The sequence below is a fragment of the Ctenopharyngodon idella genome, chromosome 3 (assembly GCF_019924925.1).
Source record: "Ctenopharyngodon idella isolate HZGC_01 chromosome 3, HZGC01, whole genome shotgun sequence".
In the NCBI taxonomy this organism is placed as follows: domain Eukaryota; kingdom Metazoa; phylum Chordata; class Actinopteri; order Cypriniformes; family Xenocyprididae; genus Ctenopharyngodon; species Ctenopharyngodon idella.
Genome location: NC_067222.1, coordinates 43,118,795 through 43,144,460, shown reverse-complemented (window position 1 = coordinate 43,144,460; position 25,666 = coordinate 43,118,795). Strand labels below are relative to the sequence as shown.

At 36.2% G+C, this 25,666-nt stretch overlaps 2 protein-coding genes across 5 annotated transcripts in view; both read right to left on the bottom strand.

Moving 5' to 3' along the window:
- Positions 1 to 4,671, bottom strand: part of LOC127509107 (caskin-2) — a 67,032-nt gene extending 62,361 nt beyond the window's left edge. For 2 of the 4 annotated variants that reach the window (XM_051887591.1, XM_051887592.1), the window contains exon 1: positions 4,248 to 4,669. The gene's annotated coding sequence lies outside the window, so the exon portion shown is untranslated. Of the gene's footprint in view, positions 1 to 4,247 lie in introns of all 4 variants that reach the window. The other 2 variants (XM_051887590.1, XM_051887589.1) reach the window with 2 other exon arrangements.
- Positions 4,672 to 5,333: 662 nt separating this feature from the next.
- On the bottom strand, positions 5,334 to 15,046 carry st6galnac2 (ST6 (alpha-N-acetyl-neuraminyl-2,3-beta-galactosyl-1,3)-N-acetylgalactosaminide alpha-2,6-sialyltransferase 2). Its single transcript, XM_051885032.1, has 8 exons — positions 15,042 to 15,046; positions 14,657 to 14,871; positions 14,413 to 14,575; positions 12,604 to 12,742; positions 11,270 to 11,373; positions 8,478 to 8,561; positions 8,285 to 8,381; positions 5,334 to 8,145 (listed from the first exon to the last, which is right to left on the bottom strand). The coding sequence occupies exons 1-8, from the start codon at positions 15,044 to 15,046 to the stop codon at positions 7,963 to 7,965; spliced, it is 990 nt and encodes a 329-aa protein (XP_051740992.1). The 3' UTR covers positions 5,334 to 7,962.
- Positions 15,047 to 25,666: the final 10,620 nt, after the last annotated feature.

Below are 25,666 nucleotides of genomic sequence, written 5' to 3'. Positions count from 1 at the left end.
TTTCAGACTTTCTCAAGTAAAGGTTACAAAGGATAGTTCACCCAAAAATATAAATTCTGTCATCACTCACCCTCATGTCACTTCAAACCTGTATGACTTTCTATCGTGGAACACAAAAAAAGATAGACTACTGTTCAAAAATTGTGTTTATTCAGCAAGGATGCATTAAATTAATCAAACATGACGGTAAAGACTTCCACATTATTTCAACCAAATGCTGTTCTTTTGAACTTTCAATTCATCAAAGAATCCTGAGAAGAAAAAAAAAATGTAGCATGGTTTCAATAGAAATATGAAGCGGCACTGTTTTCATCATTGATAATAATCAGAAATGTTTCTTGAGCATCAAATCAGCATAGTATAATGCTGCAGGATCATGTGACACTGAAGACTGGAGTAATGATGCTGAAAATTCAGCTTTGATCACAGGAATATATTACATTGTAAAATATATTAAAATAGAAAACAGTTTTTTTATATTGTAATAATATTTCACAATATTATTGTTTTTACTGTATTTTTCATCAAATAAATGCAGCCTTGGTGAGCAGAAGAAACTTCTTTCAGAAACTTTTAATCTTACTGACCCCAAACTTTTGAACGGTGGTTTTGAACTGTTTTTGTCCATACAATTTAAGTCAAAATAACACTGTATTGGCATTTATTGTACTGACAAAAACCTATTTTTATTATTACATAATGTGATGATAGGATTTTTGGGTGAATGATATCTTTAAGCTAGCTTTAATACCAATATGTCTAGTCTTTGTGTCAATAACATGATGCTCATGCAATTCATTTTGATGTTTTGGGGGGCATAGAATCAAAAATGTCAGGGTGGACATCATAAAAAAAGCCTGAAGATGAAATTCTTGAAATGAAAATGTGAAGTACTTCTGTTATAACTTCTTAGAAAAGATGTTACATTATTATAAACATCTGAAAAACTTCCACCAAATCACAGAGAAGACTTCTGCAGACCCACATGACTGTACGTCTGTCAAGGTCAATAAGTCTCTTAAAATATAGGATTACTTGACCTTTATAACCACAAATCAATGTAATTTCAGGTGGTGCAGCCAAAATGCACCCTACTTTCAGCTTTAATCGTTGTGTGTGACAAACATCCGACAGAAGAAGTCAAAAAACGGTTGGTAACAATCGACAAGTGAGACGTCGCCTTTAAGTATGCGCCTGCGCATTTAAAATGTGTTGGCCAAGCATTTGTATCTGCGTTTGCATGCCTAACCCTAAATATGAGCGGCAGTAGTAGTAGTAATTGCCTTAAAACCACTATTTAAAAAAACTGCTGAGGCCAGTAGTTTAAGAAAACGTTTAAACTCGCCAAATGAAGCATGTGAACTAAAAAAAGTCTTGAAAGCATACCATCCCAAACATACTTGCTGTCAAAGCAAAAAAATAAATAAAATCACAACCTTAACGGTAAGTGTGGTGAGTAAAGGAAAGAAAAAACAACAATAACCACCATATGCAGCGCAGCACATGGCAACTCCACATTCAGCGGTCAGGCTGCCCGGTGTCTCGGTCACAGCGTGAGCATTAAATGAGCACCACACGGCCGACTCATAATCACTCCTCCATTGCATAACCCTGCACGATCTTGCCTTCTCTACACACCCAAAACTCTCTGAGGGAGAAAGCAAAGCTGCCACTCTCAATAGCTATATAATCACGTCCTCTTTCGTTTCCCTCAGGGCCAATAGTCTTCACACACTGCCGCCAAACCACTGATAATGTGTGAGTTATTGAGCCAGGGTGGAGTGCTGTTATGATGGGTTTATAACGTTTTGATTGAACTTTATGAGCATGTTTACAGATGCTCTTTATTGCGAGGAAAGCCACAGTTCGAAAAAAAAAATGAGGAGGAACAGGACAGGTTAACTGCTTTGACTGATGAAAACAACTCACAAACAGGAATAACAGTTGGACAAGCCTAGTAAATGGCCCTCATGTTTACGAACCGTCAAATTCATTTTAGAGATGCAAAGAAATCAACAGGTGGTCGCTAATCATGGTGCTTTCAAGTCCAGATAGCACAGGTACATCTCTAAGATGTCTGCTAAGGAGCGCTTCATCTGGAAAACATCTGTTGTGTACAAACATCTGATAAACGTCTCAGGAAAAGCGGTTCTACATAGGCCCTACATTTCAAATCATAAAGACATTTTCTAAATGTCTATTTAACCCTGTCTATTTATTTGACCCTACTTCTACAAAATGATGAATGAAGAACGCACATCAGATATGTTTTTGCGTTATGTTTTATTAAATTTCTGAAGGTACTGTTAATTTTTTGATTAAAAGATCTAATCGTAGGCGGCGCGGTACAAATAATGTTTAGTTACATTTTGTTCACGCATCAACTGAAAACAGCACAGGCTAAAAGATCAGTTCTTGGGATTTAAGAATCGATATCGGTTCTTAAATGAGAATCGATTAATATCGAGAAATCCATTTTTAACTAGGGATGTAACGGTATACCGGTATGAACACGTAAAATTATCATATCATGCACATTTGCTTATCTACAGCATTGGGAAAAAGCAGAGAATTTCACCTGCACATAAGCAACATCTTTCCACTTGACTGCTTAGAGTCTCAACTTGCTCCACCCACACACGTACAGCGGAGAAAATGTAATTTACAGTATAACGCAGATGTCACGAAAAATTGATGGATGGATGAATAAATCGAAAGTAGACCAGTACAATAAATCAAATCGCGACACAGTCTGTGAATATTAAGACGCAAAAAGACTGCTTTTTAAATATATAATCTGCTTGGTCTTCACTACAACCCGTCAAAATAAAAGTTTGGAATAACTTGAAGAAATTATGACAGAAATATTACTATTGTACTATAGAATGTATTTCTCAAAATAATAATAATAATACAATAATAAAAAATAAAACTTATTTAAACATTATTTAAGGAATATAATTTTTGTCCATTGTTTAATTTAGTAAATCTCTGTTGTGCTGCACCACAAAATAAAATGAAAAACGTTGTTACATTTTCATTTGGCTACATTTTAAAACATTAATTAAATTGTTCGTTTTATGCGTTCATTTGATTACCACCATTTTTGATCATATATTTGTATTATATCATAAAAAGAAAAATTAATTTTCTGAATAAAATACATTTAATATAATTTCTCTATTATTCTTAAAAAAATAAAAAAATATTAATGATAAAATAAGTTAATCTAATCCATAATCAATTATTAAATGACCTGTTTTTGATTATTTAAAAAAAAAAATTAATAAAACAAACAAATGGTTTCAGGTTTGTTAAAAAGCATTTGTTCAACAACAACAAAAAATGTTTTCATTCATAGTCATTTTAACTGATGATAATAATTGATTGTTTAATAGCCTACTGTATATTGTGAAAGCTGTGATATTTTCTTGTTATCATACCATGAAACTCTCATACAACCCTATTTTTAACACAGCTGAACAGACATCTCTGAACACCTACAGGTTCAGTCCTGAAGTAACCTGAGGTTGATGAAGGACTCAATGGTGATAGGTCCTGGATCAGCTCTTGAGGGGTTTAGAGATATATTCTTTAGGTTGCCAGCCTAGACGTTTACTGCACAACCCCTTCAATCCGTACAGTAGGTCTCTGAGCACAGACATCACATGTGTGCCAAAATAAACAAACAATGACATTACACATTTCTTTATAACACCATACAACCATAAATCATGCAAAACTAGCTGCTGCTAGTTGTTGTTGTGGTCCATCTAACAGCACACTGTAATATAGTTGATAACGTCATATAGTAATATAGTTGATATGTTTGGCAGACTTTGTCAGAGAGCCTAACAAAAGAAAATCACCATGGTAACCATAGGCTAGTGTGCGCCAAAATATCAGTTTTAGTTACTACAGCTGAACTGGAAGGTAAGTTGGTATTAGCCACCTCTGTCATGAAAATAAATAAATAAATAACCATTTAGCTTATTTCACTTTATTACCACTTTACAACAAAAACAATAAACATTGTGTTTTAGCGGAAACTCTAGTTAGTATGGTGATTTAGTTTGAGAAAAATAGAGAATAAAACGATAATTCGGTGAAATGTCACATCTAGTAGCGCGATAACTATCGATTTAAACACTAACAAAAATACAACTTGTTTTTACACTATTGCAGGACTTAAATCCATTATTTAGCACAAATAATACTTATCCATTAATTATAATGAACACACTTACCATTAAATTAGTGTAAAGTATTCATTTTCGCTGTAGGTTGGTGCCATAACAGCGGGTTCAGGATCAGTGGCTCTCTCCAGTCCAGACACTTCAACAACAAGCAACTCAAAGTCACCTTTAGTCAACTCTTTGTCGAAAAACACACTTTACTATAAGTGTGAACAACCTTGACTGCTGCTACTCGCGCTCGAGTCTTTAATAAGTTATTCTCTCGCCAGTTTTTTCTCCAAACTGAACGTCGGCAACGATTTGCATGTGCGTGTTTTCAGAGATCCAGCACTGTGAGTGGAGTCGAGCGGCAGAGCAGCTCCAGTGCGGGTCGGCCCTCCTCCCAGTGGGAGGGAGCAGCGTTGCCCTGCCGCCCGCTCCGGAGCAGCTGTGCCGCTCTGCCGCCCTCTGGGACCCATCCGCTGCTCTGCCGCCAGACGCCACTGAGCGGAGCTCCTTCAGCTTCATCTTATGTGATGTATTCGTGAAGCAGTTCTATTATTTATATACTCAAAATGTATTATACATACAAGTACAGAGCTTTAAAACAAAGCTATAAAATTAGTTAGAACAGCTTAGAATCATATCATTTGGTTTTGGGAGAATTTGATACAAAAGAGTTCATATTGAGATCTTCAAGTTGATCAGGCTTTGGTATTCTGGCAAATGTGAGCATGGTTTGGGACATTATTGAGATTTCTTTTGAAACTCTAAAGGAGACATGAAATTACTGGGGGTTTTCTCACTGGAAAAAAAAAATAAATAAAGTGATAGTTCACCCAAAATGGAAATTCTGTCATCATTTACTCACCCTCATGTCACTCCACTCATGTTTAGTCCAAATTTTCTGAAGAGACATTGAATTTGGGCTTTTATTCACATATAAACATTGATCAGCGAACAACAGAAGCTCAACTTGAAGCTGCTTGACGAGAACAAACCTCTTGAGGAAGCTTGAACATGCGTAACATGAGAATGAACCTCATTTGTTCTTGCAGAAGCTTAAACGTGCTGCGTAACACACGAGAATGAACCTCATTGGTTCTTGCAGAAGCTTAAACATGCTGCGTAACACACGAGAACGAACCTCACTGGTTCTTGCTGAAGCTCAAATGTGCTGTGTAACATGAGAATGAACCTCATTGGTTCTTGCGGAAGCTCAAACATGCTGCGTAACACTCGAGAATGAACCTCATTGGTTCTTGCTGAAGCTCAAATGTGCTGCGTAACATGAGAATGAACCTCATATTTCTTGAAAAATATCTTCATTTGTGTTCCGAAGATTTACGGGTTTGGAGCAATAAGAGGGTGTATAAATGATGACAGAATTTTCATTTTTGGCTGAACTTAAGACTTTAAGAAGCAGAAGACATAAACAAAAGTCTCCACGTCCTCCTCATTTAATCTCTGTCTCTAGGAGAAAAAATTGAGACATTAAAGAGGTAAGTTGTGATTTTTCTTTCCTTTGGGTTTATCCATCCCTAGAAATGTGCATTCACTTGTTGCATGTTGTTGTGCAGTAACTTAAAACTAATGGAATTCAATGTTTGTTTTGTTCAATGTACCTCAGACATGCTATGATGAAAGTTTCTGAAAATTTTAAACCATCCATGAACTTATTTATATGCTTAAACTTGCATATGCACACAAACATTGTGATCCAGAAGTCTCTTTCTTCAGCCACAGATCAAAGTGCTTCCTGTCCCCTCCTAAATGAAGTCATCTGGAACAGGATAGTGAATATGGCCCTGACAAGTGTCTGAATGAGACTGTGTGCTGCGGAGAACCAGGTGAAAACTGAAGAACAAGGCTTGCGGTTCTGCATCCCTTCACCTGCTCCCACAAAGATAAGGGCGAGCGGTGATCAAAGGATCAGGGGCTGCTATCACCTTCCGGATATCCCACAAACAGATGTTGCACACCTGGGGCATGTTTAAATAAAGCAGTTAATGTCACTATCACAGTGATCACAAGCTAAAACACAGGGTGAAACCAGCACCTTGAAGCAAAAAAAAAAGAGTTTATTTTAAAGTTTTTTTTATAGAGTGAGATACAAGAACAGATTCACTTCACAAAGCAAAGTATATTTTGAAAACATAATAATGTGCAATCAAGTACAGAGATTTGAGTTCCCATTATTGTGACATATTTGGCAGACCAAAATTTCGGAATAAATAAAAAAAATTTGCCTTTGAAAGCAGTCTGCAAGGTGGCTGCATTTATTTAATTAAATAAACAGTAATATTGAGAATTAATATTACAATTTAAGGTAACTTTTCTATTTGAATATATTTTAAAATGTAATTTATTAATGGCAAAGCTGAATTTTTATTCTTCAGTGTCAGTCTTCAGTGTCACATGATCCTTCAGAAATAATTCAGGAATTATTTACTGTATATTGCCAAGCTCCAGTCATTGGGCTGCAAGTTTTGTCTCAGGGATATCAGGATGTTTTTTTTTTTTTTTCTTATTGGAAACATATTCATTTGAAAGCAATTTTGTTTCTTTATCTATTAACTACAAGGATACAGCGATTTACATTTTATCAGTTAATGCATGATCTACATGAATGCTATACAGTCCCTTTGATGAATGATTTGTCTAATAAATATTTGGCATGACAATATACATTTTTGCATTTTAAAAACACATTTTACACATTATACAGACTGAAGAGGAGAGGTCCAAGGATTGAACCCTGGGGGACGCCACATCATAGAGGTCCATTTAAAGTTGCCTATGTTCTCACAGTAACCCCTTCATTCTATATATGACCTAAACCTGCTAAGTATCAAAGAGTCAAACAGTTTCCCAAGTAACTTTTTGATTTAAATAATTTATTTTGCTTGTTAAAATCATCCTTTTCAGTGGCGTTGCCTCTAAATGTTGCAGGAGAAGCAAGGTGCAACAAAACATCTGTGAATCTTTGAATTAATATGAAATGTTCAACAGATTAATCCAAAATACAAGAGGTGTAAAGAGTACCTGAAAACCATACTTGGGTAAAAGTACAGATACCTTACAGTGAAAATGACTCCTCCACCCCATCTCCTCACTTCTAGTTCTATCTATTCTTACCACAACCGGGGGTAGCACTCTGGGTTCAGGCCAAAGTTCCGAGCTCGAAGACCCTCCTCCCAGACAGCGCGCCAAATACGCATATCCTTACTCTATTTAATTATATGTAAATGTGAACTCGTGAAAGCGGATAAATAAAATAATGTTAAATAAAATTAAATAGTCAAAGTCTACTTGCACTGGATGTGCCGATTTTTGCCTTATCACCGGCTGCAGTCATGACCTCATCTCATAAATCAAACACCTGCAATTCAGAAAACTACCTGCTAATGCAAGTAGCCTTGTTGACAAGTTCCCTTCAACCTTCAGTGCTCTTAGATTGTGATAGCACTTCTCTATAGCAGAAACAAACTGCTGCAGAAAAAGTTAGGTGTCATGCAGAACGTAATGTGTAATTGCATTACTCACCACAAATGTATTGGAGTAAAAATTACATACTTGTTCAAAAATGTAGTCAAGTAGAGAGCATAAGTTGCTAATACCTTTGATACTCAGTACAACTACAACGTAGCCAAAAAGATACGTATTTACAATAACTAATTACATTTACTCAAATACTTTACGTCTCTGCAAAATACTTCTTTGGCAATTTCATTTTTGTAGTTGTATAACCTGTTTTCCCCATGTCCAAAGATTCACCGAAGTGACATCATTTTTTGTTATTATTTCTCTGATATAGCCACAAGACTTTATGAGAGTGCAGCTGCTTCCACAAGCGTCCCTCCATCAGCATGTCATGGTTGGCATAGAAGATCAGAGGCTTCATGACCTTGTCAAAGTAATGGTCTGAGAAGTCTTTATAATTGTCTGTGATGAAGCCATATGCAGAGACCTGAGAGAGAAGCCAGCATGCACAACATCTATTTAGCAAAACCTGTACCAGTAGATATTGGGTTCACTCTAACAATAAAAATCACATAAAAATAGCTTTTAGAAATAAGAACTTCAAAAGATACTGAAGGTGTGCTGACCTGGTCACAGGTGTGTAAAGCAGTCAGCAGCATTAGAGCACCCGTGCTGGGCATGTACAGGTCTCTGAATTCATCCAGCAGTGGGGATTTCAGAAACCTGTTAATCAAAAATAGCATGGTATTACATTGAGGGAGAGAGAAAAAAAGTGACAAAATGATGTGTGTTGACTAATGCGCTGGAAAATTCTTTCACCTTTGAGTCACATATTGAATGAAGGTTGGATGGATCATCTTGAACTGATGTATTTGAGGATTATATCCAAAAAGTTCTGAGGGACTGTTTTAATAAACAAATATACTTAAGTTAAAGATATGTTAAAATAACATTTCAATCACAAACTCTAGAAGTGGTAGAATGCCTATTCAGTGCAATTCAATTAAAGTAGCAAACAGAATGCAAAATAATAGTTTAAATTTAAGGAAGCAAAATAAAAACTGAATAAACTGTAGAGTACTAGCATACAAAACTCACATCACTATTTTAAAGTGCCCCTATTATGCCTTTTTTAAGGTTCCTAATATTGTTTTGTGAGTCTCCTACAACAGGTTTACATGCATTCAAGGTCAAAAAACACTTTCGTTTTCTCATAACATACATTTAATTTCACCTGAGTTTTCAATCTTTTGTGTATGATTCGTTTGAATCAGTTTAGAGAATCAGTCTCTCTAAACCCCTCCTTTCCGTGAGCCTACACTGCTCTGATTGGTCAGATGGCCCAATCCTTTGTGATTTTTAGACTTTATTTGTATACTGTGCGCACTGCACACCCATTGCTGTAACTGTATGACAGCTATCAATTCTCAAGACATTGTATATACAATGTATGGACAGAAAAGATCGATTTTACTGTATCAATTCGAGCCTGAGTCCGACGATGAAACGATCAACCAGAAACTGATTTGCAGTCACGACTGGAGTAGGACGTTTCTATATGGTAAGTGTCACCTTAGTTATTTATAAGATGTGATAGCAGCGTCACTGTTATACTTTATGTAGGTGCACCAGTGGGAACTGTATCAGAATGCCAAGCAAAGCTGAAAACCTCTAACTTAAGATAAACATTTAGGCCAGATGTGTACACAGACTTTTTCATCATAACTATTAACAAAGAAAAATGGCTATATCATTGTTCGACATTACAATGGGTGTTTACTGTTTACAGAGAGAATAAGTTACTTGAACTAGTTAGCGCAGACTAGCATCTTAACATCCTATTACAATACAGATAGAGCGCCACTCAACTGTAATAATAAAAACGCAGAGGAAAAAACTGTTTGTTTTGTATGTTGTAAACTCCCACGTTAGCCGAGCACAAACGTGAATAGCTGATAATGCATTAGACTTTGGGAAAAAAAAGTCATGCTCCATCCTTGATCATTACTCCAAGTAATAAGACAGACAAGCTGCATTAATCGACACATTTTTAGACAATATTAGACCCACATCTGAATAGCAGAGTAGTTCTGCTATTCAGATGTGGGTCTAATATTGTTTAAAAATGAAACATGAGTTAGCTGGTTAGCAGGAGACTGGGGTGTACGTTACACATAACATACAAAACTACGAATTTTGAACGATTGCTAAAAAATATAAACATCAATTAATGATTATACTTACAGGTTGATTCAGAGGAGCAAGCTGGTCCAAATAAACTGGGCATTGATCTATATTTTAAGACCAAGCGTTTTGTGAATCCTGCGTTAAACTCCCCGAGGTTAGCAGTCGTCAGTAAAATGATGGGAACGCAACAAAAGATTGTACTGCTGTGGTATTGTTGAAAAAATGAATTTTCCCTGGCGTTTGTGCATGTAATAAGTGGGCGGGCAATATGCTAATGTTTCGTTGTGATGTCACAATGAAACGGCTTGGGATTCGTTTTACAAACAACTCGTTTAATTGACTCAGAGTCGACTCTTACTTTTGAGAGACAATAACTTTATATATGGTGCACTTTCAGATTTAAAACTTTGCAGGATGTTTTCATTCACTTAGAGCTATGTTACACACTACATGAAATGTAATTTTCCAAAAATCCATAATAGAGGCACTTTAAATATAAACAATATATGTTCATCATATAGGGTGAATGTACATTGACGTCATATACATTGGCCAGTTATTAGCCTACCTTATATTTCAACAACAAAAGTAAATTCAAATTTTATATATATATATATATATATATATATATATATATTTTCTCTTATTTTGGGGCATGAACTTCATCATATTATTGCCATCTATTATTAGTACATGTATTGTATGTGGTTAGCTCAATACTTTAAATAATTATCAGTAATCAGTTTTGGTCAATGTTATTTAACAGAGAAATGTGTCTGACCAGAGGGGAAAAAAGTATTTTAAACATCAAGGAATGAATACCCATAATTAAACAATGTAATTATTGATGTTTTCGCATAGTATGTTGGACTAATGAAATTATATTGTTGAGTGACTGTATTGAATTGTAGTTCAGTACATTCCTCTTCCTGTCATTCCAGTTTAAATTCCATCCTACTTTGGGCATGTGGCCAATTCAACTCAAATTCATGAACTGAAAGAGAGGCTAATTGTTATAATAATAATAATATGAAATTTGCCCAAACCATGGCATTTGTCATGTTTTACATATGATAGCTAATGATTACTTTAGTATCTTTCATCTTGAACAAAATAATTATTTGGACGTCATACATATGCACTTCGTCATTGCATTTGAATTTGATACAAAATACCAAATACTGCGGTCGCTATTTTCAAAACTAACTTCAATTTCTGATCTGAGCACATTTTGGAACGACTTCTAATCAACCGGTGTCCAGGTCACATGAGCCAGTTCCTAAATTGTGAATTCTGCTCAACCCCAATTGTAGGAGTAATGCACCATCTGCTGCTCATTTTGTGTGCTGCAAGGTTCCTGGTAAAAAATAATAATAATACGTCAGTAAATAACAACGTGTTAGGAATCTTATTGTTACACCCACCTGTCACCTTTATCAAGTCCGGAGGGTACAGACACACCCTGGATAGCAGATGCCACCATCATGTAGTCTCGAGTTTCCGCAGGTATAAAAATATATCCAATACCCTGTGGTAAAAAGGGCTAAGACTTTAGTTATTTAGCACTGAAATTCAACAGCAAACCAGCAGAGGGCAATGTTTCGATTCACAATAGAGGGTATGCATAGACGTCACTTTCCCGCCGAAACGCGCTCCCTCAGCTGGACTGAGTGGCAAAAGAACCTGCTTCATGACTGGATTTAATAGGGGAAACTGCGAAAACCGATTAAAACAAACGATTACACTAAATGTTGGGCTCGAAAGTGTTCCTTATGACATGTAAAAGAAGCCTAATCCATGGATATTGGCATGCAGCCAGGAATCGTGTTTCCTTACATTTATTTGTGCCTGATTTCGACGCCGAGGAAATACATAAAGCAAATCTGCCTGTGAGCGCTTTATATAACTACAGTATAGGTAGGTCTAAATCAGAGTGATCACTTATCAATGTTATATTTTTCGTCATATCGTCCAGCCCTAAAACTTGTATAGTTTTTGTCAGTGTTTATTTAAAAACACCCAATTATGCAGAATATAAGATGGTAAATATTTAATTGATGAGTTTTCAACACAGTATATAACAATACAATATATAAGGTATGATTTTACCCCGAAATCCAACATTTTGACACAAAACGATAACTGCAAAACATGTTTCTTTGCCTGGAGTCCAGCTGTTTCTGTGAATTGCAGTGACCTATTTACTTCTTTTTTTCTGTAGCTTTCAGTAGTCTGTAAAAATATACCAAAGATTTTGTGTCAAAGCTATTTGTACAGTCAGTCGCAAAGCTATTTCCCGTTTTGGATGTGTTTTGTGTGTTTTTCGCGGCATTCACGCTGAAAACTGATGCTGCCACTCAGTCTTTTGCCACTCAGTGGGCGGAACCGCATTCATAACGGTCGACGGTGACGTCACGTGCATACCCTCTATAAAGGTGCGTTCACGCGGCCTCGCAATTCCTGTAGTTATGAGATTCTAGCTTAAAGCGTTCACGTCCTCGTAAAGCTCGTAATTACAGCTTGTAAGCTGGGAGTTTTCTGAAAGCTCCCAGATATACCACGTAGCCGCTGTACCACCTGACCGCTGTAGATTCATTTAGGCATTGATAGTGATAGCCATGGAAACGCATAATTCCCAGTCCAAGGACGTGAACATCTCCGAATATAACGTCACGTGTTGTCATCTCAAGATTCCAGTAAATACTAGGTGGCGTGAACGCAGCATAATTCCTAAATTGTAAACGAGAAGGTCTGTTACCGGGTCACGTGGCACCCTGTCGAAGCCATCTTCATAATAAGCAACCAAGGAGTTCTTGAGGGAGTTCGTGGTGAAACCGTAGAAAGACGTCTTTGTCCCAACATCATCCTCAAAACCTTTGATTAATGCCCCATTGACCCTAAAAAAAAGTAGAATTGTTATTAGCATCATGATTGTGCTATCATAGCAGTATAGCTACTAATCCAACTAATAATCTAAAGAAAACAGTCAGAAAATGAAGTAGGGCTCAGGGGAAATGCTTCTGAACGTGACCAAAATGCCATTTAGGGTAAAAAAAATTTCCATGTAGTGATTTTTTTTTTTTTTCTAACATTTGATGATAATATATTTCATGATATTTAGTTGTAATAATTGGTTTAGTGTATGTTAGATCAGGGGTTTTCAATCTTTTAGATGCCACAGACTCCCAACTATGATAATTGTCCTGTGAGGGACCCCCATCCTAAAATTTAAAAATACTTTCTTGTATAAAGACCCAAACTTTTGAAGTTTTAAAGTGCAAGTTTTTGAAAGTTATCGAAACGTTATCATTTGTAACAAAAATGAATAAAATGAGCAAATGCTCATTTTACATCCTCAGTTTGTCTTTCTCATCCAAGACTTAGGCAAGGGGTGTCCAATCCTGCTCCTGGGAGCAATCATCCTGAAGGGGTCAGCAAAAGAATTGCCATAACAAAAATAAATGAAGAAAAAAAAGTTATTTTCTTATATCAAAATTAGTTTTTCTGCTCTAAAATCAGCTGTATCTGCCACAGGGCTCTACTTTCTCACATGTGGAATAAGGACTAAACCAAGCATGTGTAGTGAAGTGAATCAGGTGATTTGTAATTTGTTCCTGATTGGAGAAATTGGAAGTGTTACAACTAACCCGTGTTACAACCATACCCGGTCTCCCCCATGTAGTGTTTCTTTAAGTGACATCGCTAACTACTGGCCTGGCATGAATTATACAGCGTGTTTAGTCGTTTTTGCATATCCGTGTGAATGGGGATTGTTTTGACAATGTTGTCATCTGTCTGTGAGAAACGCAAAGAAAAAGAACTTTTCCATTTTTAGTATATCGTAGCCGAACCCTCAAACATAGGAAACACAGCATCAAAACACATGTAAACCCAGCCAAAGCAGACACAAGAACAGAATTAAAAACATACATTTTATCATTAGATGTTAAATTTTGCTATTAATTTGACTATTGCTTTATACAGAATTGTTCTATAGTCTAAAGAGTATTTAATGCAATTAAAAAATAAGAGTAATCCCTTACTTTACTTCTCAAGGGAAAAGTAATTAAATAACAGTAAGTAATTACTTACTAATGCATTACACCCAACACTGTATGATATATATGGTTTTAAACATTTTCCCCAAAAGTACTATTTATTCTTATATGTATAAAAGCTGACTTAAAAATAAAGGTTCTTTATTGGCATCATGGTTCCATGAAGAACCTTTAACATCCATGGAATCTTTCCATTCCACAAAAGATTCTTTATAGTGAAAAAAAGGTTCTTCAGCTTATTAAAATGTTCTTAACACTAAGGAAAAAATTGGTTCTTTTAAGAACTCTTTACTGAAAGGTTCTTTGGGGAGCCAAAAATGATTCTTCTATGGCACCCCTGCAAAAACCCCTTTGGAACCTTCATTTTTAAGCGCACCTATAAACTGGGGTGGTCGAAATTATTTTAACATCAAAAGATTATAGACTTCATCTTAAATGTCCATTTATGAAACGGAAAGAAACTAATATCAGAAGGCAGCTCATTTGTTTTTCTAACAGAACTCACAAACCTGAAAACATAATCGTGGCTGTCTATGACTTTCCCCTGCCTGGATCCATTGAGGATACCTCCGTTACCCACCACGGCACAACGCACACATGCATCTGGCGTTTTCCGCTCAAACAGATGACTGTTGCCAGGATGTGAAAGCAGAGAAAGAGTCTTGCCTATTTCTGGAAAACAAAGATGCTTTAAAAACTTTTATGGTTTTGTTTTATTTCTCTGTTTGTGGTGCTAGTGCTGCAGGGTTATACCATGGTAAGACTGGTTCTTCCAGCCATAAGGCAATGGTTCATTCTGGAGCTTTTCCCAGTGTGAATGAATAAAAGAATCACGCCACTGCAGAACAGGCACTAAGAAGCTGAAATGTTTTTTCAGACTGTTTTCCTTCTTTATGATATGTCTCAAAGAGCAGGCCGGCACCTCTTCTTCAGCTGTATCGTTTACAATCCAGCTTACCTCTGTAGCCCTGCAGAGCAAAACATAAGAGAAAGTCATTCTTTAACAAGAGGGGAAGAGGAAATGAAGGAATATATAAGAAAAAAGGGTAAAAGGACATGAGTCTTCATCTGCAAGCCACTCAAAATAAAAATTTAGTAATGTAGTGCAGTAAAATACGATATATTTGGCATACCATACCCCATTTCCGTACCATACCCCTTGCATACCATAACGTATCCCTGTATTATGGTAGCCCTTACCTCCAGTTACCCTTCGTTAATGGGATATGATACAGAGTTCCATTGCATTTCAGCACATTTAGAAGAATAGCAGAAATTAAATTCATGGTTCAAATCCACATTGTTGACTTTTGAAATCTGTTGAAGATTGCATCTCAGATTTGTCTTTAAAAAAATCCATGACCTTTTAAATTTATGAAATGCATCTGAAGCAACACTAGACTATATTTGGGACCTGGCAATGAATAGTCACGCAGAACCTGATTTTGCCAAGTACAACATGTTTCTGGATCAACATCTTTGTTGATTTTGGAACAACATTCCATTGAACCAAAACCAATTGAGGGACAGGTTTACAGTTGATGTCAAGTTTAGGCTTACAACCAGGGTTAGGTGCTTTTACATCAGTGTTATTCACCTATCATTTCCTTCTGATTTTAGGGATAAGTTATGGGTAGAGTTAGGTTTAGGGGTAGGAATGTGGTTAGGACTAAATTTTCAGACAGGAATGTTGTTCCAGGATCAACACATGGACAATACATCAACCACAGGAACATGTTTAACTCTGCATATTCACAATGTCACATTTACATTTTTGTTTCAAAATAACAAAGACATTCAAAATGTTAAAATTTGCATTAGTGCAAGTCATTGATATTTAGGTTGGAGGCTATGAGGAAACAGTATATGGTAAGAACAATGGCATGCAGTTAAAAACGAAACTGAAATGAGGTGTTTCTGTGAGTCAACACATTTGCCTCAAGGTTAAAATTAAAGGATTGAGTAAACATCAAATCAGAATGTAGCAATCATTACAACATTTACTATATTTTAGTTAATATGATTTGAAATCTAGCCCTCAGTTAAACCACTCATTGAAAAGACCAGGTGGATTTTGTGGGTCCCTATAGGTGAGATTATGAAAAATAGGCCACAGAGGTGTGAAAATACTTAATGTAACAGATTCAACTTGAAGTATGTTTGACATTAAGGTGTGGTGAGATTAGCGAAATTTCTGTAAAATTTTGCAGAAAAAGTTAATTGTCTGTTATCAACAGTGTAGGAAACGGTTTAAACAGAAGTTACTTTCAAATCAAGCAGCTTTCTGTTGGTCAACATAGTGAATTTGCATGACAAATGGCGCAGAGCGAGCATTTTCAATTCATTCCTATGGAAGTTGAGCTTCACGCTCACGCTGTGAATTGTGGGATTGATGGCTCGTTTGGCTCTCGAGGGAGCATTCATTGTGATGTGTTCGCTGTGGGAAGCTCCACACACTTGACTCTCTCTTGAGGGATGAGAGTTGAGCGTCTGCACCTCATGGTTCTGTACTAAGTGGCAGAGCGAGATCGATTGTGGAGATAGTAAGCAGAGCGTAGGGAGGAGCTTTCCTTTTTGGGCTTCTCCTGATATGCTGTTCTCATGTCAGTTCACGAAGCCGCTATGTGGCCACCGACCTGACTGATTAATGTGAATTCTGAGGAACAGTTGAGGTCGGTGTTTTTAATAATCTGCCTCTTCCGGTGTCCCGCATATAAATTTGGGAGTCTTTTGTTCCTTCTATATCTCCACAATGAGGTGTCAAGATAATGGAGGAATTTATATTCAGCTCATATACCTCTCCCATGTATTCGAATTATTCGCATATGGAGAGAATGTGTGAGCAACAATACAGTGTCTATAGAAAATCATCATACCCCTTTGAAATATTTACAAATTTTGCCTTACAACATTAAAGTTATGAAAGAAAAAGCAACAGTACCGAAAAGTAATAAAAAAAACTGAAAAGCTAGAATAACAGGGTTGGAAAAATCATCAGTCCCCTGGTTTAGAGCCACCTTTTCCTGTAATTACAGCCATTAATCTTTTTGGATATGTCTGTACTAGCTTTGCACACCTAGATTGAGGAATATTTGCCCATTCTTTCTTACGGAAGTTCAGCCAAATTCTGTGGTGAGCGCAATAGACTTCTCTCTTCAAGTCGGATTTAAAATGGGATTTAAGTCAGGGCTCTGACTTGCTCACTCAATGACATTCACCTTCCTATCCTTAAGCCATTGCATTGTTCTTTTGCGGGATGTTTAGGATCATTGTCGTGTTGGAAGGTGAATGACCTGCCATCTTTAGCTGTCTAGCAGAGGGATGCAGGTTTTCCTCAAGAATTTGGATATACTTGGCAGCATCCATTTTCCCTTCTATCCTGACCAGTCGCCCAGTCCCTGCTGAAGAGAGACACCCTACAACATAATGCTGCCTCCACCATGCCTCACAGTAGGTGTGGTGTGTTTTCATTAGTGAGCTATGTTTGCTTTTCGCCAAACATAGCGCTTGGAGTTCAGTCCAAAAATATAATTAATATCATATAATTAACAACACAAACTATCAATGTATGAATCAAACTCACTGAGACTGCTGACAGTTTTTTTTTTTTTTTTCCATGCATCATTTATTGTATCCATGTGGTTAAAGGCAAATTGCTCAGTCCACCACTCATCCCTCCCTTTTGAAGCACATAGAGAAGCTACAGTGGCCGACACAAAGACAAAGATGTCGTTGTTTGAGACAGCAGAGAGTAGCCAGTCAAGCAATGAGGTTTCTTCTTACTTCTAACAAAGAACGGTATCTGCCTCTAATAAACCACATGACTACTAACAATGCAAACTGCCTCTAAAAACACCAATGAAAAAGAAAAACAACAACATAGTAACGAAACACGCTCTGTAGAGCAGTTTGCCATTTAGGGACATGGAGGCGCAAAATGGCGTCCCATATGAAAAAAAACCTGTATGTTTCATATACAGCAACCATATATCTTCCTTACTCAAATCAACCAGAATTACCTTACATGTTTCATATAAGTCCAATACATGTCATATACAAAATCAGACCGATTATGGCCACTTTCATACTAAAAATCACACATACAACTTATATGGGATTTTAAGGTCATATATGAATACTGTAAAAGTCTTATATGAGTTTTACATGACAACGGTATGCAATGGTATATGATTTTAGTAGAAAATGTGTATGAATATCAGTAATTTCCTATACAAATCATTTAAAATTCTTGATTGAATCATATGCGAGCCATATAGGATTTATTTAAATTTTGCATCATTTGTTCATATGAATTTTATACAGATTTTATATGTTTTTAATAGGGAAATTGTGTGCCTGTTCTTCAAGCTTTATATGTTTCCATCTAATTCCTCATAATAATAATATTATTGTTGCAATATATCTCTACATATAATTATCTTATATGATTTCAGTCAATATTACAATATCTCTGCACATACAAATCATATATGATTTCAGTCAATTACTTGCACAAATTTGCATCAGAAATACTTTTATTTCAACACAATCAAAGAGACACAATCAAATTATACTCCACAAGAGTAATTTAGAATTACAACTTGGTATCAAACTGAACTTTGCGAAAGCAAAACACACACACAAACACACCCCAACAACAACAAAATAAATCGAACACACTGTCACAGCTATCAATCAAAGACCATTAAGGTTTTCAGATGTTTTTGTGTTTTCTTCCCCCTAATTTCAGTAAGTTTGGCATTGATGGTTGCACCAACGCTGGCAGGCACCACATGAGGACACTTTCTGCAACATTGCTCCTGTGAGACAAACAAATAAAAGGCAAAACATTGCTGTTGTTAGGAAGCAAGTGGCCCACAGTCCATGACTACAGACCAAGTTAGACAAATCAACAGCAGCATGGTCTAGTGTTTTGGGGATCTCTGTCAAGGGCTTGTGCTTGATATTCATCAACAGTCTTTCGGGCAACATTTCTCTGTGGTTTGGGAATCACTGTCCTTTTCCTTTGGGTCTGTCAAGGAACAAGAAACAAGAGATGGAAATTCATCTTCTTAGATATTTGTCTTCTTACCTTTATAAATGTAAACAGATGAACATAAAATGACTGTAGCTGAAGGGGAGGGAGGCAGATCTCAAAGGAGATATGTTAACACTTTATTTTAAGGGTCCACAATTATGCATGTGTTATGCACATACACACTTGTAATTAATGATTAACTTAACATATAGGCCAGTAAATTGTATTAAACATTTTAAGGATCCACATTCATGCGGTAAATAAACAAAAATAAGCTAGTAATTAATGATTAACTGAATGTACAGTAAACGCCTTTTAGTCATTATTTAGCAAACCATATATTATTTTTGTGTTGTAATGTACTTCAATTAAACAAACTGAACAATAAGAAGCTAACAACTATGTTTAATTAGTGCTAGTTTTATTTATAAATTGCTAAAAGTGTGTAACAAAATTTGACCCCCTGTTGTAAAGTTAAAGTTATATTTAGGTTTATTGACCAGAATAAACAATAATTATCACGTTCACACACATAGAAAGAAAGACAGGCCTTGCAAAACACAACAATTCACTTTTGATTCAGACATTTCCATAATCATATGAATATCTCAAATTGACACAATCAAATTAAACATTAATAGGCAGTTATTAAACACACTGACACTCATATATCACTCTTTGTCTCATTTCATGACACAATTATCATGTTTACTCGTGTTAGCTTTAGCCCATGTGCTAATCAGTTCAGCTCGCGCTGTGTGCACGCGGCCTACTCAAAACAGCTCAGAATTAATCATTTTAGAAACTTCGACATGTCATTTACATTATATTCGGATTAACATCTGGAATTTCACTCACTAAAGCAAAACAGAATAATATCTTTATTCACATAAGGAAGGTTACTCACAGTGCTTCAACACTCTGGGATCCGCTCCGTCTCTCTCTTCTCTGTCTCCGACGACATCGCTTCAGGCTGACGCATCGACTTCAAAAGTTCTACTTTCAGTGCACTCAATCACATTTCCAATTAGATCAATGGATTTTCAGGAGAAACGCTCCGTCCTGATCTGCTCTGACTCTCTCTCATGTGCTCACGCTGAAAGCAGCGCCGGCGCGACCAGTGGGCGGGACTTATGAATGCGCCGCTACTATTGGCTCTTAGGGGTGTCTCTCACTGCAGCACGATTAGTGATTTTTTTCGATTAGCGATTAGAGTCTTTTTTCCCTGACCCTTTAACATATCTGAATCATGTCCATGATTTTTGTGTTCACATGCAACCAAGTGTCATCCAACGTTAATCTAATTAATTAGTTTTGTAATTAAAATGTTAATTTTGTAATTAAAATATGTGCTTGCGTGTAGTTTATATGTGTTTCATCTAAGATCGAAAGTCTATATATTATATGACTGTGATTGACAGGCGTAGGGCTCCACTTAGGACAAGATAAGAGCGAGGACATGAGTGAAGTACAGTCTTATACTGATGCACTATGTTTTATACACATCTTAAGAGATATGGTGGACATTCATAGGCCTATTAAATTTGCATTATTTTCCTATGTTTTTACATCATGAAAATCTATAAGACTTTAGTTATATGTGGGACATATAGGATTGAAAATACATAAATAGTATGCAATTTGTATATGCGTTTTTTGCAGCATATATGTCCCTTATAATATTCTGTTGGAACATATAAGAATCACAGATGTTTTTAACAAAACTTTTCCATATGGGGTCTTAACATGTAAGGAGACCCGCAGTGTATGTAGAGAGAAATGGCTCATTTTAAGGTGATAAAAACATAACAGTGCATTATGTAAGGTATTTATACACCACTGATTATGCGTTATGCATTATTGTATTTTTTGGTTTTCAAATGCACTTTTATTTTAACAGTTGTTTTAATTTCAGTAACAAATTTTCTGTAGTAAATTCCCAGTACACATATTAGGTTTAGTTTCAGTAATGGTTTTGATAGTTACAGTTTAGTTAAAAAAAAAAAAAAGTTAAATACTCTATTGCTATTTCGATTTAGTCAGTATGTAGATATCTTTTTTATATTTTAATTCATGTTTTAGTTGTTACAAGGAAGGAAGCAACATAACTTTGACAGTTTAGATTTATTCTGATAATCATGACCTTTAAGATAAGAAGTCACATCTGCTTTGTCAGTCACAAAGGCATGAATGTGCCTTTTGATTATAAGACACAGGACACACAGAAACAAAGCTTCCTGTGAATCCAAAGGTTTACATAATATATTGGGGAAGCAGTCATGCACAGTGTCCAAAAAATTTGCTTGAACTCCTGTGAACTCATTAACATGGGAGTTTTGAATGGTGGGTTGACCATTATTATTTAAGCATCTGGAATCTTTTCAGTTGGACAGTTTTCTAATTCAAAGTGCCATTGGAAGTCTAACTTCACTTAACTTCACTTATGAGGGTGGCGGATATTGCGGGCCCCCCAAACTTTAAAGCTCTTGATTCTACTTTATACTTGCCTTATAAAAATGTACCTGTCATTGCGGCATTTGTTAAAGCTGTTGTTACAGGTATAACCATTGATGGTTCAAAGGAATTAAATTAAAGGATTAAAGGGATTTAATGGTATTAAAAGGGATAGAACAGTAAAAGTTCCACTGTCTGGTTGCATAAACTGCTTAAACTAAAAAGTTAGTCATGTAATTTTTTTTTTTTCTTCAAGACTGGTTTACAGTCGCAAGTTTGAGGGCTTGAAAACGCAAATGAGTTTCAAAGTTTTTTCATCCCCTCGCAAATATACAATATAAATTCCTGGTATAAAGAATAAAATTTTCACTAGTTAAAATGCAAATCCTTGATATCTAGAAAAGTTTTTCAGATATCAGTAATTAGGAGAGTAATTTCAGATATCTAAAATAGCTTTCTTACTAGTAACAATCGCATTACAGATATCAGAAATTAACATTGTGACAATCAAATTACTGATATCAAAAAAGAAAATTTGTACTAGTAGCAATTCAATCGCTGATCTCAATAATAGACATTTGCACTAGTAACCACGTAATTATCGATATATATTTAAAAAAAATGATTTGTACTAGTAAGAATTGTATTTCTCATATGTCAAACTTGAATTTCAATTAACTACTACAGAAATTAATTATTGATATCTATAATTATATTAGAATGGCAGCTTATTGTGATATTTAACTTGTAAAAACTGAATTGTTGATATCAAAAATTCATATCCTTGGAATGATAATAAGTCAAAATGTCTTGCCATAGGTGACCGTCTTTGTTTCCAGCAGTAGCATTGCTGGCATCATACGACATATTTTAACAGGCGTCTTGTGACTAAAACTGATGTTTTAAAATCAATTTTTTAGCGTATGAGACAAACGCTGAAGAAAGTGTGTCTGTACTTGCCTAAGAAATGTGCTCCAGTCCCCTGATGACATCAATCCCAGCAAATTCCAGTAGATAAAGCAAACGCATGCAGCCATAAAAGATTTAAGAAACCACAGTTTCATGTTGCGACCGCTCCATGCACGATAAATGCATGAAAAGACAGAACGTCTCCTGTTTGGATAAGCAGGTGAGCTCTTCATAATAACAAGCAAACAGTGGTTTACTGAACGCTTATAAACCCCTCCACCTACATTTGAAGCCTATAAACAGTTGTACAACCAGTTTAACAACACACGGAGTAATTTGTGGGAAACAAAACAGGAAACTTCACGTCACCTTAGAGCTTTAAATAATCTGACTCCACATGACAGTGTGATGCAAAGGAATATACTACTGGAAATTAATGACAAAAGGAGGCTCTAAATGATCTCAAAAACATTTGGACTTGAGATTCAGGTTCTCCTGGTTCCTGATGTTTTCTCCTCTCTTCATGTGTTACTTCATGTGTTTTCTATTCTCTTCAGTTCAACATTTTTAGTAATAGAGAAACTAGTTACATTTAAGTATAACAATACACAAAAGCTGAATGACATAAAAGCCTGTGCGCTTTTTGTGTCAAACTGTACTCAAGGCAGACTGTATTAACATGTGACATACTAAATTTACATCCAGAAAGGTAAAACAGTGTAAATCTTGTGTATAGGTGAGGCCATGTTCTAAACAAAAGTCGTAAATAAATAAATAAAGTCATAAATGAAAATTAATTAGAAAAGCTCAAAGCTTTTACCTTTTTACCTCACTTTACCTGATGATACACTATATGGTCAAAAGTATGAGTACACCCACTTCTGATTTATGATATTGGTGTAAACAAATCTTAATGCTAGTCATACAATGACTGCCACGGTGGCTGTGTAAATCCAAAAGGCAGAATATGTGACGCAGACTGAACAATGCAAGGATGACTTTTAATACACACTGAGAAACTATACACATAAACCATTAACGACAGCAAACAATGAACAAAAAGAACTGATGGTTTAAACAGACAGAAGAAATGATTGATGGAAAAAGAGGTGCGTAACTCAAACTGAAACCATGTGAACAAATGAATAACACGAACAAACTCAGGCCAAACAGTGACGGGAAACCATGCAAACAGAACATGACATTGAAACTATGAACTAGACAAGACACGAACGTGGCAATGACATTTTGTAGAGAATTCTGTGTGATAGTTATGAGACTTAGTTTACATATTTTCATTTGTGTCATTCCATAGATTTGATGACTCAGTTCTATAATTACCATGATTTTTATGTAAGCAATAAGATACAAGATGCTGTGCTTTTATCGTGAATATAAGTCACGGCTGAAGGGCGTTGTTAGGCATGACGCCAAGCCGAGTGCCTGCAACCCCTTCAGTCGTGACTTATTCACGATACAGCACTAGCCTCGAGTACCTTATTGCTTTTATACAACGGTTACCACACAATACAAATCATGCACAGCGCCAGAATTTTTTCTCTACCGGTGCTAAAGGGGGGCTAGACCAATATGTGGGGGTGCTAAGAAAATAATCGATATCATGACGTCAGAGTTACTTCATAAAGAAATTGTCTTTTTTTTTTTTTTTTTAAATAAAAGCAGCTATGGTACACACCACATTCAACAGAAGTATGGCTTTAAATTATATTTGGCCAAAGAATAGGCATATTCAAAAAAAAAAAAAAAAAATAGATATAAGCTTAATACAAGTGACCACAAAACAACGACAAAAACCTTTTACATCCAAAGGTGAAAGACTTAATCACTGTAGAGCACCCATGCGCTGAGTATTAACAACACAGTACATAGGCTATGTATGCATAATCAGACTTTACACTTAAACATTAAACGAACACCACGTAACAATCTTAGGCCGTGTGTCCACCAAAGTGTTTTTAATCAGCTGAACAATTCAAAACAAAATAATTCAAAACAAAAACGCGAGACGCAGGCAGTGGAATATGGGGGGAAAACGCAAGGTCTCGAGACGCGGTTTTTAAAAGCTGAAATGATTTTAACTTGAGCGCCGCCTTTTTAGAACGACATGTCATGCGAGAGATGATGCAAAAGATGCAAGACGTGAGTGCAACGGTTTTGCACGTCCGTCTAGCGCGTGCCTGCATAGAAAAACAATGGAAAAGTAGCGCATTGGAATGGAAAAACGCGTTCTGTGTGAATGGCCCCTTAGGAAACTACGCTCATATGACGCAGAGGTTACTGGCCTCGAAGAGGGCATCTTGGTTCTTCCACTGGTGACTGGGGCTATTCAAATTTCTGATGGGGCTATAGCCCCCCCTAGCCCCAGTGTAGCACCGTCACTGATACAAATATTAAAGCCAAAAATATGTGTCAATGCAACTTTCATGGAGTAAACTTTTACTAAAAGCCTCCTTCCACCAGAAGAAATAGCCCCTGACCATAAACAGCAACAGAAGTTACGCTATTACGCCATTAGATGGCGGCAAAGACTGTCTTCATGAGTGTGTCACTCAGTAGCGAAGACTTTTATATTGAAAAGACTGAATTGTTGTGAACACGGAACAAGACGCAACTGACAAATGCTTTGATTAGCGCTGTCAGTCACGGGAAAACCCCTTAACTGTTAAAAGGACAAGATAATACATCAGACATTTAAACAGATTTTTTATTATGAACATAGGACTGACCTGAAGGAAAATGCTAAATCTGAATGCAGGTAATAAACTCGTTCAATCGATCTCTTTCTCACGGTACTCTTCTACATAATACAATCAGCTTCAATGAACAATATCAATTGAGAACATACAGTTTATGTTGCTAAGAGTGGTTGCTAAGGGTGTTGTGTAGTGATACACAGAATTGTTGGGTGAAGCGGTATAACCGTGTTTTATTGTGAATAAAACACAGCTATTGACCAATCAGAATCAAGGACAGTAACTAACCATTTTATAAACACACTTATACCAAAGCCACTAGATGACAAGCCTGCAACCTTTAGCCAAAAACGTGCAACGGCATTAACGCTGCAGTAAAGACTGCCAGTACGCAGGAAATATACTCATCTCTTTATAATATTACAATCTCTGCTTATACTACGGGGCTGCTGAATGCTCGAATCTGATTGGTTGACCAACGTTCTAAGGTGTGCAATTATTTTCAGGGAAAGGCACGGCTAAAGTAGTTCTAGGCAGGTCTTGACTGCATACAGTTCCATATCACTTCGCCAAATGATTTCAGTTATCTCAATAGGTCCTTACAGCCTATAACAGCAAAAGAAACAAAACCCACAACGACACCGACCA

What these genes read in the sequence shown, in the direction of transcription:
- st6galnac2 (XM_051885032.1), bottom strand. An exon ending in GGACTTGATAAAGGTGACAG is followed by an intron (nt 8,562 to 11,269) that starts GTGGGTGTAACA and finishes TTATTAAAACAG; the next exon opens with TCCCTCAGAACTTTTTGGAT. An exon ending in ATTCAATATGTGACTCAAAG is followed by an intron (nt 8,382 to 8,477) that starts GTGAAAGAATTT and finishes TTTGATTAACAG; the next exon opens with GTTTCTGAAATCCCCACTGC.